We start from the raw sequence: 19,273 nt of genomic DNA, 5'->3' as shown, positions 1-19,273 counted from the left end.
ATTTTGGTCGATATTACCGTTGAGAAGCATTATTTGGGAAAAATAAAAACATCAGAGTATGCAGCAGTGTTTCAAGTGTCTATGCACATAGTTCATTACATAGCAGAAGCTCAAACTACAAAGATTACTTCAACACAAAATCACTTAGTGGGTTAGGATAACACATGCATTGCCTCTGCATGGCAGGGCTGTGTGTTACTGGCGTATATGGTGGGAGGCCGTATAACGCTGGTAACACACAGCCCTGCCATGCAGAGCTAGCAGTGAATGCTCTGAACATGGAGGTAGTAGGAGTACCTCCATGCTCTGAAGCACTGCAAGAACTTTCTTACACACTGCACAGCCTACAAGCGATGCATGTCGTCTCTTGTACACTGTACAGCTCAAATGTTTTGGAAGTTTACAGCTACATTGGAGTCATTCTCCTACTTCCAGTTTTAGTGCTGAAGTAATTATTACAGTTTGAGCATCTGAGATGTAATGAACTGTGCATAGACACTTGAATGCATAATGCTGAGTCAGATTGTGTCCTACATATACATTAATATGATTTAAGATATGTCACTTTTCATTCAAGATAAGGATTATTGAAAAAAGTCTCCAATATATCAATGTGCTTGCTATTTGTCGTGCATCATGTGCATGTTTGTGTGAGCTTTACTATTTAGCAGAGAATTAGAGACCCATTAAGAGGCAGTGAACACTATATTAGAAAACATACATGTATCATTGTGCTAATGATGGTAACCTTCACCCACCAATGTTAAGAATAGCTACAGGTCAGAGAGATCATCAGCTTTATTAATGCCGTGAATATTTGGAATTCCATTGCCCATCTATTCGAAACAGTCAAATTTGTCGACTTTTAAATCAAAATCAAATGAATATCTTTTCATGATGTACTGTATGAAGGTTCAGATCTGGATTAGCCTGTCATAGTCTTTGACATTTTCTTTTTTACTCTCTCTGCTCCTGTATTTTTCTTGAGGTTCAAATTTTAAATTAAAGTACAGGTAACCATAGCTAGCTGTTGTGATGTACCTGTCTTGTTATCAGAAACTAATCAAATTTGTACTCAGTAACTTCACAACAATCTACAGCTGAACTTGACATATATCATCAAAATTAAAATATTTTATAACTCATGACAGCTTCTCTTTTGTTTTCCAGAACCACTTGTTTGAGAGAAAAAAACAGAAGATGAGCAAGACACAAACCAGTTGGGATGTCTCACTTAGATGAGGCAGCAAAAAAGGGGGGGGGGGAGTTTTGACACAGTGTTTGACATTACCACAATCTCGATGGGAAATTTAATTTGTTGATTAGAATTGGAAAAAGCTTGAAAAAATTAAGGTCAAAGGATAATTTCACCATCAGAACAGCCAGTATGGCCCAGTTTTGCTAGCTTTCAGCACATGCATTTTACATGTAAGAAGATACAGTGCTTGACTTGTCACATTCATTTATTATTTTGGAATAATTGATGAATCAATACAGTTTTTGTTTTCTAGTAATTGCATGTATGCTATATTAGTAGTTGAAGACCCTGGGTTATTGGCACTGATAGTTTTTGGCACTGATCAAAATGGCAAAACTTGTAAAACTTGATAATAAATCATATTTGTGGACAGTGTGTAACACATTAATCAAGTATGTCCTCAGTCTTTTTTATGTTGTCAAACACAGATTCTATCATTTTGTGTAATTCCAAAGCTAATGCCAGAGCAAGCATGCTGAGGAGAATGCAAGAGGACTTGCCATGGAAGTCAACAAAAGTTAATGTGTTTCTACTCATTGCTACCAGTAATGATTTGATCACTGAGGTGTAACTCTGATAAACATAATTAGTTATTGGTAACCCCTGCCTGCACTATCATCCTAAATCAAATCAACAGAGGGTTATATTCTCTGATTGACTTCCAGGGTAAGCCAGTTGCATATTTTCTACGGTTGGTTATCCAGTACCAGGTTGGAAGCAATAGTGCAAAACTAAACTTGGGTATCGTTAAGAAATCCAAAGATGATACTAGACTAGGTACCGGTACATATATGATGAAATGAAAGTAAAGTAAAAAATAGTGACTTTCCCTTCAATTCACCAGCACTCTCACATTTTATGAAATACCAGAAACTAATAATATTTTATGGAAAAGATTTATTTTTCACTTATTTATTCAAATATATTTACTTCTTGCAAAGTAAATGAAATCATGTTATTGAAAGTAAATAATATGAAATAAACAGAATATAATAATATAGAACTGTATGAAACAGCAAGTGTAGCCCTTTTCTTGAAAGAACACATCTCCATAAATATGCCGATAAAACTCACTGACCGAAGCAGACTTTGGTGCTGCAAAATACAAAACAAGACCATGTTGGCTTTAATTACTCTACTGGGATAAATACAGCTGACAGAAAAGCTAACGGATTCCTTTTCTGCCTATTATTCTGCTTTTCTATTTATAGAATAACAGATGATCTACATGCCTTATCGAGCGAAAAACTTTTAGAACAGTATACAAAACTGTCTTTTGTTAAATAATTTAGAGATATGATAGTGTTTACTGGAATGTTAGAATCCCTTCATTGTCATCAGTACCATTCACTCATGGTTCCCAGACACTTCGCACCAAAACCACTTCGCACCATACCATCTCGTCCCATACCATTTCGCACCAAAACCACTTCGCACCAAAACAACCTCGTACCAAAACCACTTCGCCCCAAAGTCATGTCCCCCAAACCACTTTGCCCGAAACTTCTCGCTAACTGGTAAAGCTGAAAATAACCATCTTCCTGTCATCCTGGGACTGAAATCTTGAAAGTGTACGCATTTTGCGAAATTGACATGGTGCAATTCCACGCACGGCACCTGAGTTGTAGCATTTGCGTGTTTCTTTTTCTTATTCTATCGTTTATGGTTTCATGCAACAATAAATGGTTCGTGGTAGCCAAATGTCCTAACACATTAATGCTTCCAAGTTGTAGGTAAAAACAACCTTATGATACGTCGTAACATCGTTGTTTCAGGACGAGTTGACGGTACTATACTTTGGGCGAAGTGGTTTTAGTACGATCATGGATGTAAAAAATAGACATCCATGGTACGATGTGGTACTTGGGGCGAAATGGGGTTGGGCGAAGTAGTACTTGGGACGAGGTGGTTTTGGTACGAAATGGTTTTGGGACGAAGTCGTGTGGGGCGAACTGGTTTTGGTGCGAAGTGTCTGGACCCCCACTTCATCAGCTGTTACAGTTTCATTGTATTGTTGTCATCTGGGATTTGAGTGGCATTCTCAATGCAATGATCTTCCTCTGACAAGTTCACCCATGGCCATCCGTACAGCAAGGTATGTAGAGTTGCATGCTGTTGTAAATGAAGGAAAAGTTTAGGAGTTTTTGAACCGCAGAAATATGATCATTTTTCGCAGTTTACAGAAAGGTTTAGCTTTAGTATTAATCGTGAATAAAAGTATAAGCACATCCTTTGTACATAATTTGAATGGTCTTCAGTAGACTTCAGTTATTGGAGCTGGCTAGTCGAGGACAAAATCTGTTTACGACCCCAAAGATACTAGTAAACATGCACATCCATTGCTTCAGTCTCTTGTACACAGTTTACAGCACACTGTGAAGTAAAGTTGTAGCAGTTAATCACCCACTGAGCGATTTTGTGTTGAAGTAATCTTTGTAGTTTGAGCTTCTGCTATGTAATGAACTATGTGCATAGACACTTGAAACACTGCTGCATACTCTGATGTTTTTATTTTTCCCAAATAATGCTTCTCAACGGTAATATCGACCAAAATATGTACTCACCAGAGCTTTCAGTGCAGACTGTCATGGCGGCTGCCATCTTGAAAATACCCACAATGCAACATGTTTTTTACTCATGTAGGGTGTTTTCATGCTCAGCCCAATGTTTTTTTTTTCTCATAGGCGTTTTCACGCTCAGCCTAATGTTTTTTTGCTCATGTAGGGTGTTCACATGCTCGGCTTAGCTCTCTATGGGAGCCCTGAACATACACTAACAGAGTCGTGCCGATACCATTTCTTCCGGTTTCTGCTCTTCTACATGAGGAGTTTAAAACGTATGGCAGAGTCGGTCGACTTATTTGGTGTGATATGGGTTACGTAATTGGCCCATATACGATTTCAAAGGACTGGCGTAGCTCAACGCCAACACAGCGACCCGGGCGTTTTAAACTCCTCATGCAGAAGAGCAGAAACCGGAAGAAACGATATCGGCACGACTTCAGAAATCGCCGGAAAATTGCTTTCTTTTTTATCGTACATTCATTTTACATTATGAACTTGAATGCCCTATTCATGTCCTTCCCAACTGGTATGGATTTTACTAATTTGCGATGAGACGGTCATTTTATGTGCGGTAGGGAAAAATGTATCACCAGCCATGTCTTGGCGAGAGCGGCCATTGAGTCACATCCCTTTGGTAAGGAATAGTGATACTGCCATCGCATATTGAATATGTTGCATGAGCTGTTCAGTCAATCATTTCAATCTTTTTTCAATATGCTGTTGTCTCTTACACTCATACATAATATAGATAGATAGATAGCTAGATAGATAGATGGATATTAATAAATATTGATATATATGCATGTATGTATACATTTGTTTGTATGTCTGTTATTTATTCAACATTCTATGATATTTTATGTTTGTTTATCTATTTGTTTATATTTGTTTTATATATTTATTTATGTATTTGTATGCTTGTTTGTGTGTTTGTTTGTTTCCTGGGCCCCCTGTGGTTAGAGAGGGGATTACTCAAATCCATCATGGTTGGCAGTGGGGGTTACTCGAAATTTCGGGGTTTCCGATGAAATTCCTCCGACCCCTCCCCCATGCCGTAAATAATGACGGCTCCCTAAACACTGAATACACCCGGTATACCTGTACTGCCATTGGTAATGGTGATATGATCGGTGGTGCTCACAGAGCGGACTCAGCGGAGCTACTGAACCCCCTAAGTGAGTACGCGTGATCAACCTTGTAGTTCTAGAGGGCGCTGCTTTTTTACACTGAAGAGAAGCAGTTATGGCCGCCACCAAATCAAAATACCACCATCACTACGGGCCGATCACGTAAGTTTATACGTTTTTGTGAATACCTGTACGTCAAAAAGCTGATTCGGATGATCTTTCATGCACAATGCTGATTTTCCAGTTTGGAAAAATGGATTCGAATGGTGAACTCTGTTCTCTCAGCCCCTGTTGCGAACACGACGATCGAGCGTCAGTAGACAAAGCCAGCCACGTTTTTCTGCTGCTGCCAGTGGTTTGTATCCATTCATCCGTAGTGAAAGGATAACGAAGCCTACATGCGTACTATTTTGTATTTTTATTCCCGTTATCCTGTATTTAACTTCATCGATACTGTTTATGTGACGTAAATTGAAATTTCCTGGTCCCGTTATCTTTTTGAACAATGAACTCCGAGACAAAATTTATAAATTATAATTAGGATGCGTCAAGTGCACGCTGATAGGCTCAGTGGTGGGTTATTGGCATGTGTGTGAAATGTGTCTGTAATGTGTATGTACATGTGGGTGAGAGTACCCATATTTGCTACGAAAGGACCATCAACAGCAGGCAAATTTAATTAGACCAAAAGGGGGAATTCTTCCCATCAGGATATTTAATTGACCAACTGATGCAGAGAATTTCTTCTGATATGGAGGATTCTTTTGAAACAATAGTTCTGTGCAATTTAACAGACGTTTGTGCATTTAGAAAAGTGTACAGTATGTTCACTATCAAATTTGAGGCTTGTTTACCATTGTTACCATTACCATTGTTTCCATTGTTCTGGAAAAGTTCACCGTTGCTTTCTTTTGCATATTTTCACATTTATTCAATAATAGTGAATCAGATGTCTTCTGAGGAAAAGACATACAGCAAATTATAAGAGAAAGACTGTAGTAGGGATAGCTGTATTAAAATACATGTAACATTTCTAGGAGGTCTCCTTATCGGGAGATTTTCTCCCCATTGGGAGGATTCGCCCTTTTGGTCCAGTGTGCCTTGCTGATCAAGCACTCAGTTGTTTCTTGGATAGTTACCTTGTATCACCATGAGCCTACCACCAGTGGTAGGTTCATGGTTTTGTTAACTCTTTTAATGTCTTTTGTTTGATTAGGTACATGATGGACAACCTTCCTTAGGTAGAACTCAAAGGGGCCATCTGCCATGTACCTAACCACAAGCAACTGTGTGTGAAGCAGTAGAGTTGCTCTGATGATTGCCAAAATCTGTCAGTTGAAATGAAGTTAACATACTGCTACAAATTAAATGACATGAGTCATAGTCTTATGATTATGTCAATATGTTTCATTCAAAAAAGATGGAATGTCTTATCTTGGTGGAATGTGACAGTAAATTCAAATCTGAAGTACAGGGAAACAGAGATGAAAGAACAATGACTACTTATGAAATTAGAACTGTACAATTCAATAATATTGTTCTTTGATACATCTTTTATCACTTTGGGAAATTAATGTCACCAATATCACACATAAGACATGGTGATTTATTACAGGGATAGAGAGCAGTATTACAAAGAAGCATTGGACAATACATCACACTTTAACACAAGACTAACCATAGAGCGAAAATTGAGACTACCATTCTTGGACACACACACTGGTATTGCACAAAACAACTGTTACATATGGATGCAAAAAAGACATCGTGGTCCAGGGCTGCTGGCAGGTCAACTTTACACTTACCCTGCAAGACGCTGGAGGAAAAAAAGACGACCACCTCCAGAGCCGTCAATGTCACCACCTAAACAATTAGAGGAAACTGACTCAGGATTGCAAGACAGTGGTGAGTGATGGGGGACCATGGTGTATGGGGTTAAATTTGTTCATACCTCAAAATTTAAGGCTTAAACTTTTGCTCAAACTTTCTGTAAGAGAATTTTAAGCCATTTCCTTATGTAATTGTATCAGGGTTCATTTGAGAATGAAATAACTCAATATTTGCTGACACTTGAAATTCAAAATGGCTACCATTCCTCAAAGTTACTCTATGAGGAAAAATGAAGATTTTCATTTTCACAAAAATAAGCCATTAAAATCTTTTTTAAGCTCCAAAATGAGCCCAAACAAATAATAGACCAGAAACGTATTGTAAGAGTTACAGTTAGAATATCTGTCCCTGAGCTACAATCAACCTTAATTTATATTGACATGGTTGTAACAACCATAAGCCAATTTCCTTGCCTTTTCACACATGGTATTCCTTTCAGTTTTAGCCATCATGTATGTTCTATGGCATATTCTATGTATCAATGAAATTCTACAACAGAGATACAACAACTGCTAGGTCTCTTTTTGATCTCTACACTGTAATCCTTTATGCATGTCTTTAAATTTGGAATTTTGAAGTCTTGATCTTCATAAAGTATAGACACACAAGGTGTTAAGTATGGAATGCCAGAAGCCAGTTTTCTAAGATCCAGTAACAACTGCTGTATGTAGAGCTTATCAAATCAGTAACTGTGTTGTCCATCAAGTTTTTGATTTGTGAAACTTCTTTTCATGAATTGATGTTAAAAATTTGTTCAAATGATTGAAAAATATATATATTAATATGCAAGGTTGAAAAGATAAGTTTTCAGGTACATTTAAAAACATTGAAATTGTTACAACTACAGAGCTGGAGAGTGAGAGCATTCTACAAAACTTGGAAAGCAATACCAAAAGCCAATCACCATGTTTGTTAGGCATAGCTTTGTTCATAGGAAGTTTACAATGATCAGCAGAAAGTGGACTATGCCACAGGACACAGAGATTGACCAATTCACTAAGGTATGAAGAGTAAAAAACCATGGAGACATAAGCGATGACTATAATCTTATAAATATTATGTTGATGTAGAGGCAACCAGATTAATTATGTAGAAGTGGGTTGATATAAACATGATGCTTTGAACCTGTAATGATCTAGCTTCAACACTATGTACTCTATAAATTCAAGTTGTAGATGTGAGAGGAAACAAGTGCATGATCTAGTTGTTCAGTTGTAGTCCCAGACAATTATTCATGAATGAGAGCAACATGGCAAACATAAAACACAACGTGTAGGGCTTCATAATGAGATATGAATTACTAGCAGGCATCTACATTACATTAGTTAAAATAGTAACCATTTGATGCAAGATTTGAATTAGTTTATTTTAACGTTTCTGTGAGTTGTTTGGAAGTTCATGGTGATCACGGCAAGACTTCACGTACAGTATCAAAGTTGTAATTGGATCAAGTTGATGTGTCTGAGTGCATATGACACTTATTACCATCATCCAACACTGTCATGATGAATACAGCTGTGTGTAAATTAATTTTTATAAGATTTTTATTTTAGGTTGTTCTTGTGTGAAACTTTTGTTAGATCATAAAGTGTAATGATGGCTAATATAAAATCAATTTGTAACGATATTTTAGTAATGAATGTCACTGTATTATACAGAGTTCGCGTTTACGCAAAAATCGTGCGTATTTACGCATTGAAATTGACTCTCTACGCATTTTTTTCTTCGTTATGCGTTTTCTATACGCAAAGGATAACACCGAAAGCACTCCCCACGACTGAGCTTAGGCGACAACCAGACTAAATTTGTTGCAACACATTCTGTCAATCACTCATTTTGTGTGGAAAGTTTCGGATTCTCTAGGCGTTGTCTGAAAAATCGGCATCGTAGTCCACACGTTATCACGTTAGGCACATTATCATGTCAGCTGTGCCTATGAATTACGTTGCTAATTTTCAGGCGAGCGATAGTTTCTGAAAGTTAGTGATTGACAGAAATGTTGCGACAAATTATATAAATGCCAACCGTGCACGATCATCGCATCTCGCTGTTCCCAAATTTTGATCAAGCACACATGCAGCATGGCGTCGAAGCAGACAAATCTGTTTTCTTTCAACTTTGCTCTACGAGTCCGTGAAAAAAACGATTCATCGGTAGAGCTCGTCGGAATCCCGATAAATTTTGAACACTGCATGCAGAAGTGTCTGGATGGTAACTGATCGTTCAGGCACCAAGTCGTTTCGGCCCAATCGTTTCGGCCTCTCAATTTCCGGCCCCAAGTCACCTCGGCACCGCAACCCAAGACGTTTCGGCATCTGTATTTCGATTTTTTTTTTTCAAACTATTTAGTAATTGACTGATCCGTCATATTCGTAAGCGTGACCTTTGCGTTCTGACCAGTAGTACTTTATGTTCATTTTGTGTGAATTTTGCCGTGCTGTTTCGTCACCGCTTTCAAACTTTTGCCGTGTCGGCGGCTATTGATATCGATAAACTTGTGTCATAGATTTGAAAATGATATGAAGTTTTTTCTTACGGTCTCTTCCCATGTTCTCACAAAGATTAAAGCATGTACGTGAATGTTTAGTTGACACTATACTTTTTAGTACTTTGATTTGTAACATTACGATCCAGCGCTAGTTCCCAAAGGTAGCCTTCAGCGGTGCCGAAACGTCTTGGGTTGCGATGTCGAAACGACTTGGGGCCTGATATTGGAAGGCCGAAACGACTTGGTGCCGAAACGTCCACAAACCGTCTGGATAAGCTGCCATAACTCTAACTTTTGGGTTGCCTGATGTGTTTTGACAGTCGCATGTATACCCTTCGCTGTTACGTTTCAACATTGTTCAAGTTGTTCGTTAAACTGTTTTCATTAAAATAATGTTACATCGTACAATCCGAATATGTAGTGTAGGTTTATTCAACGGCACATTGTATTTTGCAGTCAGTTTTTTCATCAATCGAGTGCGGAAGTAAAATTACGCACTCAAATCCAGCCATTACGCAATTTTAGCAGACTAATGCGTATGCCGTACGCGAGGAGAAAAACGTCACCGCGAACACTGTTATATCCACATTATTTTGTATTTTGTGCGACCATTGATCTTGTATTGTTGCACCACTAAACACAGGATTATAGCATCTACAGCCGCTTCATTCATGTTCTATTTCATGCTATTTGTAATATCAATCATTCTTACAGAAAGTAAATGTAGAAAAGTGTTCCTTTTAATGACAACTCAGGGATATATCCTTTCAGATCTCAACCTTGTAGGTACAATTGAAAATGCACTTGGGGTGAATACAGAGGAGGCTAATAGCTTGATTGACTCAATCCTGAATCCAAGTGAGAAAGATTCAAGAGAGGATTCACTGATGAAAGATCTGGATTCATTGAGTGATATCCCAGATGCAGGCGAAATAGAAGATGTTGATGATATGCGAAGTGATGATGAAGATTACGAGCTGAGCTTGAAGAAAAAGAAAAGTAGCAAAAAGGTGTGTAGTCTTTCACAATGTCTGTAGTCTTTAATAACATCTGTAGTCTTTCATAAAAGTGTCATGAAACAAAGTTTCTTTGCCTCACTTCCAATCACCAAATTCAAATGTGATCTATATAGCTGTACATGACTTTTGAAATGATGACAATTTGGTGTTGGTATTATGATATAGTATGATTTATTCATTTCAGATATTTGAAATTTGTGTTTGGCATTTGTTAATAATTGTAACATCTGAAGTTATTATGCAGATTTCAGTTTGTGTACTTTACTGTACTCCTTTTTGGTAACTTGCCATGAGTTGAACGATTGGAAGAGGAAGAAACTCCACTGGCAATCAATAATTCATATTTAAGGAATAGATATCATGCTGTACCTAAATAGATCAGTTTTAGCACTTTGCAAGTTTAGTATTTCTATTATGTTGTGATTTGGTATGCTATCTGACCGTATGCATATAGAAAGATTACTGACAAATTGATGAATGTATATACATTCAAATTATTTTTTATTCACAGGAATTTAAGTTGTTTTAGTTAACAAGAGGCAATAAAAAGTTTTTAGTTTTCCATTGAAAGTATGACAAAGCATCAAAATTGCCGCTTGATTATTTTGATGAAAAATACCTACTTACCGTTATAGCAACTAAGGTACTTGAGTATTTGTACTGTGTTGTTGTTAGCTTTATCTGTTCATTGAAGCAACATTGCCCTTTAAAACAAACTCACAAAAAATGGCACTTCAGTTTGGCATGTATCTGCCATAATGATTGAGCATCTTTTCATCAAACAACCTTTTAACAATTTTAGGTCCAAGAATGTCAGCCATTATCTCTCAATTGTACCCAAAAGGTCAATGCAATGTCAACAATTTAAAAACTTGCATTTTTTATCCTATTTTTGCAGACAAAAACACAAAAACGAAAAACAGACAATGACATGCCAACTCTCATGGCAGAGGACAAGGAAAAACCATTTGCGTGTACCTGTAAGTTTAATAAAAATGAAATCATCCTACTCGGACAGTTTCTCTCTTTCATTAGTCCCCACGGACACCGTCCGGGGGGACTTATAGGTTTGGTCATGTCCGTGCGTGCGTCTGTGCGTCCGTCCGTCCGTGCGTCCGTCCGTTCACGCAGATATCTCAGAGATGCCTGGAGCGATTTCATTCAAACTTGGTACAAGGATTACTTCATATGTCATACAGATGCAAGTCGATTTGTTTTGTGATACGATCCAATATGGCTGCCAGGCGGCCATTTTATTACGATTTTTTCATGTACAGAGCCATAACTCAGGCATGTTTCAACTGATTTTATTCAAAGTTGGTACAAGGACATTGACCAATGTCATAGATATGCACGTCAATTTTTTTTGTGATACAATCCAATATGGCTGCCGTGCAGCCATTTTGTTACAATTTTTTCATGTACAGAGCCATAACTCAAGCATATCTCAACCAATTTTATTCAAACTTCGTACAAGGACATTGACCTATGTCATACATATGCACGTCAATTTGTTTTGTGATACGATCCAATATGGCTGCCAGGCGGCCATTTTATTACGATTTTTTCATGTACAGAGCAATTACTCAGGCATGTTTCGACAGATTTTATTCAAAGTTGGTACAAGGACATTGACCAATGTCTTAGCTATGCACATCAATTTGTTTTTGTGATACAATCCAATATGGCCGCACAGCGGCCATTTTGTTACGATTTTTTCATGTACAGAGCCATAACTCAGGCATATCTCAACTGATTTTATTCAATCTTGGTACAAGGACATTGACCTATGTAATACACATGCACATTGATTTGTTTTGTGATACAATCCAATATTGCCGCTGTGTGGCCATTTTATTACGTTTTTTCATGTCCAGAACCATAACTCAGACATGTATCAAGCGAATTTATCCAAAGTTGGTACAAGGAGATTGACCAATGTCATACATATGCACTTCAATTTATTTTGTGGTACGATCCAATATGGCTGCTGTGCGGCCATTTTGTTATGATTTTTTCATGTACAGAGCCATAACTCAGGCATATCTCAACCGATTTTTATCAAAGTTGGTACAAGGACATTGACCTATGTCATACATATGCACATTGATTTGTTTTGTGATACGATCCAATATGGCCACCATGTGGCCATTTTATTATTATTTTTTCATGTCCTGAACTACAACTCAGACATGTATCAAGCGAATTTATTCAAAAGTATTTCTATCACAGACCTAATGAAGAGGACTCTATCCTCTCTGAGGACCTGTAATCAAAGTACCCATTAACAAGTGGGGACTGTGTCATCAACGATGACTTGTTTCAATTCAGCTGATATAGATGTGTTAAATGTACAATGAATACATTCAGCAGATCTATACATACTTTTTTCCTCTAAGTTGATTTGATGTAGATCATAAAGCTGAAAAGATAATTAATTCCCAGTCATTGTTCAGTGTTTTGTGAATATACTAAATGTTGTTCCAGTGTGTGGACGGAGGTACAAGAATAGACCTGGTCTGACTTACCATATGTCTCATGCACATGGTGGTGTTGAAGTCTCATATGATGAGAAGTCGCAGCCCTCTCCTCTGGAACCAGCAATTCACCAAGGTACCAAATATATGATACTCCAACATGTATAACCCTTTTCCTGCCAAGTCCATATTTCACCATCAGGTCAAGATGGTTAAAATTAATACAACACAACATATTCCATATGGTGTATTTTAACATAATACTGTACATTGAAGGCTGTTGAAAACATAAATACTGTAAACTTGATTTTTTTGGAGTGAAGATGCGATAACATACCAAGCCCAGTGGGTGAAAATCACCATGTTTTGGCTCAATACCGCTTTTTACTGACTTGGCTGATGGGGAAGTGATACTTTCTGGCAGGAAAAGGGACAATGTATTAATAGAATGCTCTCTCAGCTGTAGTATATGTATGTGAGGAAATGAATAACTTCAGCAGTAAATTGATCACTGACATTGCATGTAGATATGTACATTGATTGACAGTAAATTGATCACTGACATTGCATGTAGATATGTACATTGATTGACAGTAAATTGATCACTGACATTGCATGTAGATATGTACATTGATTGACAGTAGATTGATCACTGACATTGCGTTTAGATATGTACATTCATTGAGAGTAAACTGATCACGGACATTGCATGTAGATATGTACATTGATTGACAGTAAATTGATCACTGACATTGCATGTAGATATGTACATTGATTGACAGTAAATTGATCACTGACATTGCATGTAGATATGTACATTGATTGACAGTAAATTGATCACTGACATTGCATGTAGATATGTACATTGATTGACAGTAAATTGATCACTGACATTGCATGTAGATATGTACATTGATTGACAGTAAATTGATCACTGACATTGCATGTAGATATGTACATTGATTGACAGTAAATTGATCACTGACATTGCGTTTAGATATGTACATTGATTGACAGTATATTGATCACTGACGTTGCATGTAGATATGTACATTGATTGACAGTAAATTGATCACTGACATTGCATGTAGATATGTACATTGATTGACAATAAATTGATCACTGACATTGCATGTAGATATGTACATTGATTGACAGTAAATTGATCACTGACATTGCATGTAGATATGTACATTCATTGACAGTATATTGATCACTGACGTTGCATGTAGATATGTACATTGATTGACAGTAAATTTATCACTGACATTGCATGTACATTGATTGACAGTAAATTGATCACTGACATTGCATGTAGATATGTACATTGATTGACAGTAAATTTATCACTGATATTGCATGTAGATATGTACATTCATTGACAGTAAATTGATCACCGATCACTGTCCAAAATACTCCATCATTTTTATTGAAATCAACCATAACAGTTAAATCTCTTACTACACATTTATTGACCTGTACATATATTGCCAACCATTGCTGACACAGTACCACAAGTTTGACACCAGACTATCCATGGATATACATTATGCACACAAAGAGCCATGAGCACATTTCATTGACACAGTATCACTGTTTACATCATAATCCATCCACACATCATTATAAACGTTTTGATCATTTCATCACAACTCTTATCTTTTGGTAATAAAGTCTGAATTCTAACCTCCTATTTTCCAAAAAGCTGCACAATAAATGTATGTATTATGACAACGAGTCGAGGGAGAGTCAATGTCATCTTTGGCTTCACTTTTCTAAAAGTCTATAGATTATGAAACCTGATTGAGTTCCCCAAGGGTTGCAAAGCAAGGACCCAGTATTTTGTAGTTGTGTAAAAATCATAGTGACCATTTCTTTGTCAATGTTGTGTTTTTTAATGTTGAATAGCATCAAGGAGAACCACAACACCAGGTGGATTGGCAGCAGCAAATAATTATTGTGATTTCTGTCTTGGAGATGCAACAGAAAATAAAAAGACTGGACATTCAGAAGAACTGATATCTTGTTCAGACTGTGGTCGTTCAGGTAATAGTGTCAATGTGACATAATCAATTCTCAGATGGCTACTTGATGCTACGTACTGTATCTAGATTCCCCTTCAACTCCAAAAAATCTCATTTCAATAAAGAACTATAGAGAATGGATTTTATTTTCACATCTAGTTCTGTGTTATATTTTGATAATTTGCTTCACAGAATTCAATGATCAATCATGATCTTTTGTTCAAAGCAAATTGTCTTTGTTCCATGAAGATAAGTTGAAAATAAACTTGGATGATTAAGACGTATCTTTTCAGTTATTTGTTAATTTGAGTTTATTTACAATGATTTTAACGAACTCCTCACCTGACAGCCTAAAGATGACATGTTTTCAAAGGGAAAAGAAGGTGTCAGTCTCTTCATCATACTTTTATGTTTGGTTAATCATTTTGTATTTTTTATTCAGGCCATCCATCCTGCCTTCAATTCACTACCAAGATGACAACTAATGTTAAAAAATATCGATGGCAATGTATCGAATGCAAGTCATGTCACTTATGTGGCACTTCTGACAATGATGTGAGTACCACTGCTATCAATGCCTTTTTTCAGTAAAATTTTGAAGCAATTTGGCCAAGTGGGTTCTTATTCTGTGTTTGGTTGTTCTACGCAATGGTGCTGTAGATCTGCTTTGTTCGTAACAGTTGTACACTCTGCAACATTCTCAAAAATGTCATGACTAAATAGAATGATTCGGCATAAAACTCATTTGTAAAGCATAGTTTATCACAAGATTGTAATAAAATGAAGTTGTTGATTTCTTGAATAAACTTTGTTAATGGTTGGAAGGGAAAAACTTTATCAAGTTAAAAATTAAAATGGATTTGTGAGGAGATGAGATCAAGAACACACATTTTGTCACATACATCATTGTACTGGTTAATGAATTGTGCTGCAGTGAATTCCATGATGTAAACCAATATGCCATTTTGAAATTCATAAAACAAATTGAAATGTCTTACTATGCTGATTTTGACTGCTGTAAATCATCAGATTGGATTGGAGTGACAACTATTGTGTAAAACAATCACAATGGCTCTTTTAAAGATCATGAAAATGGTTTTTAACAAATTTTGTTCTCTCTAGGATCAGCTTCTTTTCTGTGATGATTGTGATCGTGGTTACCACATGTACTGTTTGAACCCTCCCATGTCACAACCACCAGACGGTAAGAATTTAAATCATTACCCTGGTCACAACATACACACAATTAGATTTGACGCTGTGTAGACTACCTAGCAGAAATCTTTTTTCCAATCTGATTCATCAACCAATAATAATCATGCTCTTTTAAAAAGTGGACTTGCCAAACATTTTGCTTGGACTGTATTGCATTTCCATGCCATGACTCTTGTCACCAGGACTTTAATAGAGCAGAAGGGTAAAGCAGCTAGGGTGACAGGTAAAGTTTAGCCCTAAAACAAATATTGTCTTTAAAGTCCTGATAGTATAACATTGACAGGAAGTGAGTGCCTTCAGCAGATATAGACACATTGCATACTTGATTTCAATTGAATTTCTAGTTCAAGTAGTCCTTCATACCTATTAGCTAGAGAGTCCTTCATACCTATTAGCTAGGGAGTCCTTCATACCTATTAGCTAGGGAGTCCATACCTATTAGCTAGGGAGTCCTTCATACCTATTATCTAGGGAGTCCTTCATACCTATTAGCTAGGGAGTCCTTCATATCTATGTCCAGTGTGGTATTTTTCTCGCTGTTTTTCCCCCCTAGCCTGATAAGGATAAAAGTCATCACTTTTCTGTTACTTGACAAAATTATGGTGTTTTACATCTAAAAGTGTGTATCTAATGTAGCCTTTTCCACTGCCTTATATTCCAGGTTTTGTTACTGTGATTACTAGAAAAAGATGATACCATCAAATTTGTGCTTTAAAATCAAAAGTTTTAGGCACTTGTTGTGGACACTGACATTCAAACATAAAATAGTCAGCAGATTGACTTGATTTTGAAGTGTTCTACATGGCATTTGTGACTTCTTTTATAGGAAGTTGGATTTGTAACCTTTGTGAAGCTGAAGCACAAGAAGAAAAAATGCAACAAGACACCAAACCATTGCAACAACAACAACAACAACAACAGCATCTTCATCAACAACAACAACAACCACAGCAAATGACACATCATCAGCAACCACATCCTGCCCATTTACAACCGCCACAATTGAAACCTGCCATGCATTAACTTCAACCTCTGATTTTACTGACAATGACGAAACATAAATCATGTATTGAATATTCAAACACCCATTAGTTGTCAGATAAATATATTAGTCACAGTGCACTTATTTTTTATTTTCTTGTACTCCTATTTTTCAGAAAATTGAATTTTTTGTATGGAAGATTGTCGTTATTAGCATCTCTTAGCCATAGTACTATGCATATGCTCGGTTATGTAATATCCGATTAACAGGGTTTCCAAATGAATTAGTTTCATATAATTTATAAACTTCAAGTAGTGAAGAAGCCACAGCTTACTTTCATAAATTGAATTTCATATGTACATGTAGCATTTGACTTACATCTCTTACTTCAAGTATTCCTGGTAAGTTACAGAAAACTTTTTCAGTGCAGATATTAGCTGAAAGGAAAGATTGACACAGCTCTGTCCAAAATCCACTGAGAATTCAGCAAGTGGTCTTTCAGTTCTGAAGAGAGAACTGAAAATAAAAACTCAATATTTTACAATCAGTAATAATTTATAATGGTCTTACAGAGCCATTGTAAGCTCAGAGTGCTGTGCCTTTTGCCATCTGAGATTAAACCTTTTATCAGAGCAAGGGCATTTTCGTTTCCAAAATTCGATGCTTTTTGATTTTGACTTCCCCAAAGATGTACTAGTCCATCCTTATAACAGGCACACAGATAACAATCTGTCGCACAGGGCTTTGATCCTCTTCATATTAGTAATTCCACTTAACTGCTGAGAAAATTTAAGCCATGATGAATTCAGACATAATTTTGATACAAAACCTTGAGTTTCAGTAACACTGCATAAATTTTAACATCAGATTTCTGTGGAAGCTTCAGTCTATGATATTGCTTGTAGCAATGCAATACATTGCACTCTATTTGTTAACTGCATCGATTTTCCTTTCAGGAACAGATACATATCATAGCAAGAAGTTTGTAATTAGCCATCCACTAGTATCACTAGATGGGTTTTAACTACTGGTTGATGTACATTTTCTATTTTATCCAGTAGAAATCGATTATAAGATTAACTAGAACTTAAAGTTTCTTTATCTTCTAATCAATATTTATATCAGAACCGTTAACTATGTGCATTAGAATACCATTCACTTATATTTTGCCTTTTATTTTCTGTAATATATATGTATGTACACTAGTCTGTTTATCCAATATATAACTTACATGAATCTACAGTCCCAGAAAGGTCACAGGATCAATTGTTCCATTTTGAAGAAAAAACTCCACAAACTCCAGCAAGGCATCGTTTGATTTAATTATTTCATTTTTTCATTAAATACAGCACTTTCTATGATTCTCAGTTGTATCATTTATGTTTTATGTACATCAGTCACAGTTCAATATGCTGTGTTTTATGTACATCAGTCACAGTTCAATATGCTGTGTTTTATGTACATCAGTCACAGTTCAATATGCTTTGTTTTATGTACATCAGTCACAGTTCAATATGCTGTGTTTTATGTACATCAGTCACAGTTCAATATGCTGTGTTTTATGTACATCAGTCACAGTTCAATATGCTTTGTTTTATGTACATCAGTCACAGTTCAATATGCTGTGTTTTATGTACATCAGTCACAGTTCAATATGCTGTGTTTTATGTTCAATATGCTGTGTTTTATGTACATCAGTCACAGTTCAATATGCTGTGTTTTATGTACATCAGTCACAGTTCAATATGCTGTGTTATGTGTACATCAGTCACAGTTCAATATGCTGTGTTTTATGTACATCAGTCACAGTTCAATATGCTGTGTTTTATGTACATCAGTCACAGTTCAATATGCTGTGTTTTATGTACATCAGTCACAGTTCAATATGCTGTGTTTTATGTACATCAGTCACAGTTCAATGTGCTATGTTTTTATGTACATCAGTCACAGTTCAATATGCTGTGTTTTATGTACATCAGTCACAGTTCAATATGCTGTGTTTTATGTACATCAGTCTCAGTTCAATATGCTGTGTTTTATGTACATCAGTCTCAGTTCAATATGCTGTGTTTTATGTACATCAGTCTCAGTTCAATATGCTGTGTTTTATGTACATCTGTCACAGTTCAATATGCTGTGTTTTATGTACATTAGTCACAGTTCAATATGCTGTTTTATGTACATCAGTCACAGTTCAATATGCTGAATGGCTCTTTTTCATTGACTTCT

At 36.4% G+C, this 19,273-nt stretch overlaps 1 protein-coding gene across 1 annotated transcript; it reads left to right on the top strand.

The window, feature by feature from the left end:
* The first annotated feature begins 5,004 nt into the window (after positions 1-5,004).
* On the top strand, positions 5,005-18,964 carry LOC139150483 (zinc finger protein ubi-d4-like). The gene is made up of 9 exons (XM_070722873.1): positions 5,005-5,111; positions 6,565-6,854; positions 10,099-10,337; positions 11,245-11,326; positions 12,834-12,959; positions 14,732-14,869; positions 15,290-15,402; positions 15,970-16,051; positions 16,889-18,964. Exons 1-9 carry the CDS (start codon positions 5,065-5,067, stop codon positions 17,083-17,085), a joined length of 1,314 nt encoding a protein of 437 aa, XP_070578974.1. The 5' UTR covers positions 5,005-5,064; the 3' UTR covers positions 17,086-18,964.
* The last annotated feature ends 309 nt before the right edge of the window (positions 18,965-19,273 follow it).

The sequence above is a fragment of the Ptychodera flava genome, chromosome 14 (genome assembly GCF_041260155.1).
Source record: "Ptychodera flava strain L36383 chromosome 14, AS_Pfla_20210202, whole genome shotgun sequence".
Lineage (NCBI taxonomy): Eukaryota > Metazoa > Hemichordata > Enteropneusta > Ptychoderidae > Ptychodera > Ptychodera flava.
Note: the sequence above shows the minus strand (reverse complement) of the source record. Positions and strands in the feature narration are given on the sequence as shown.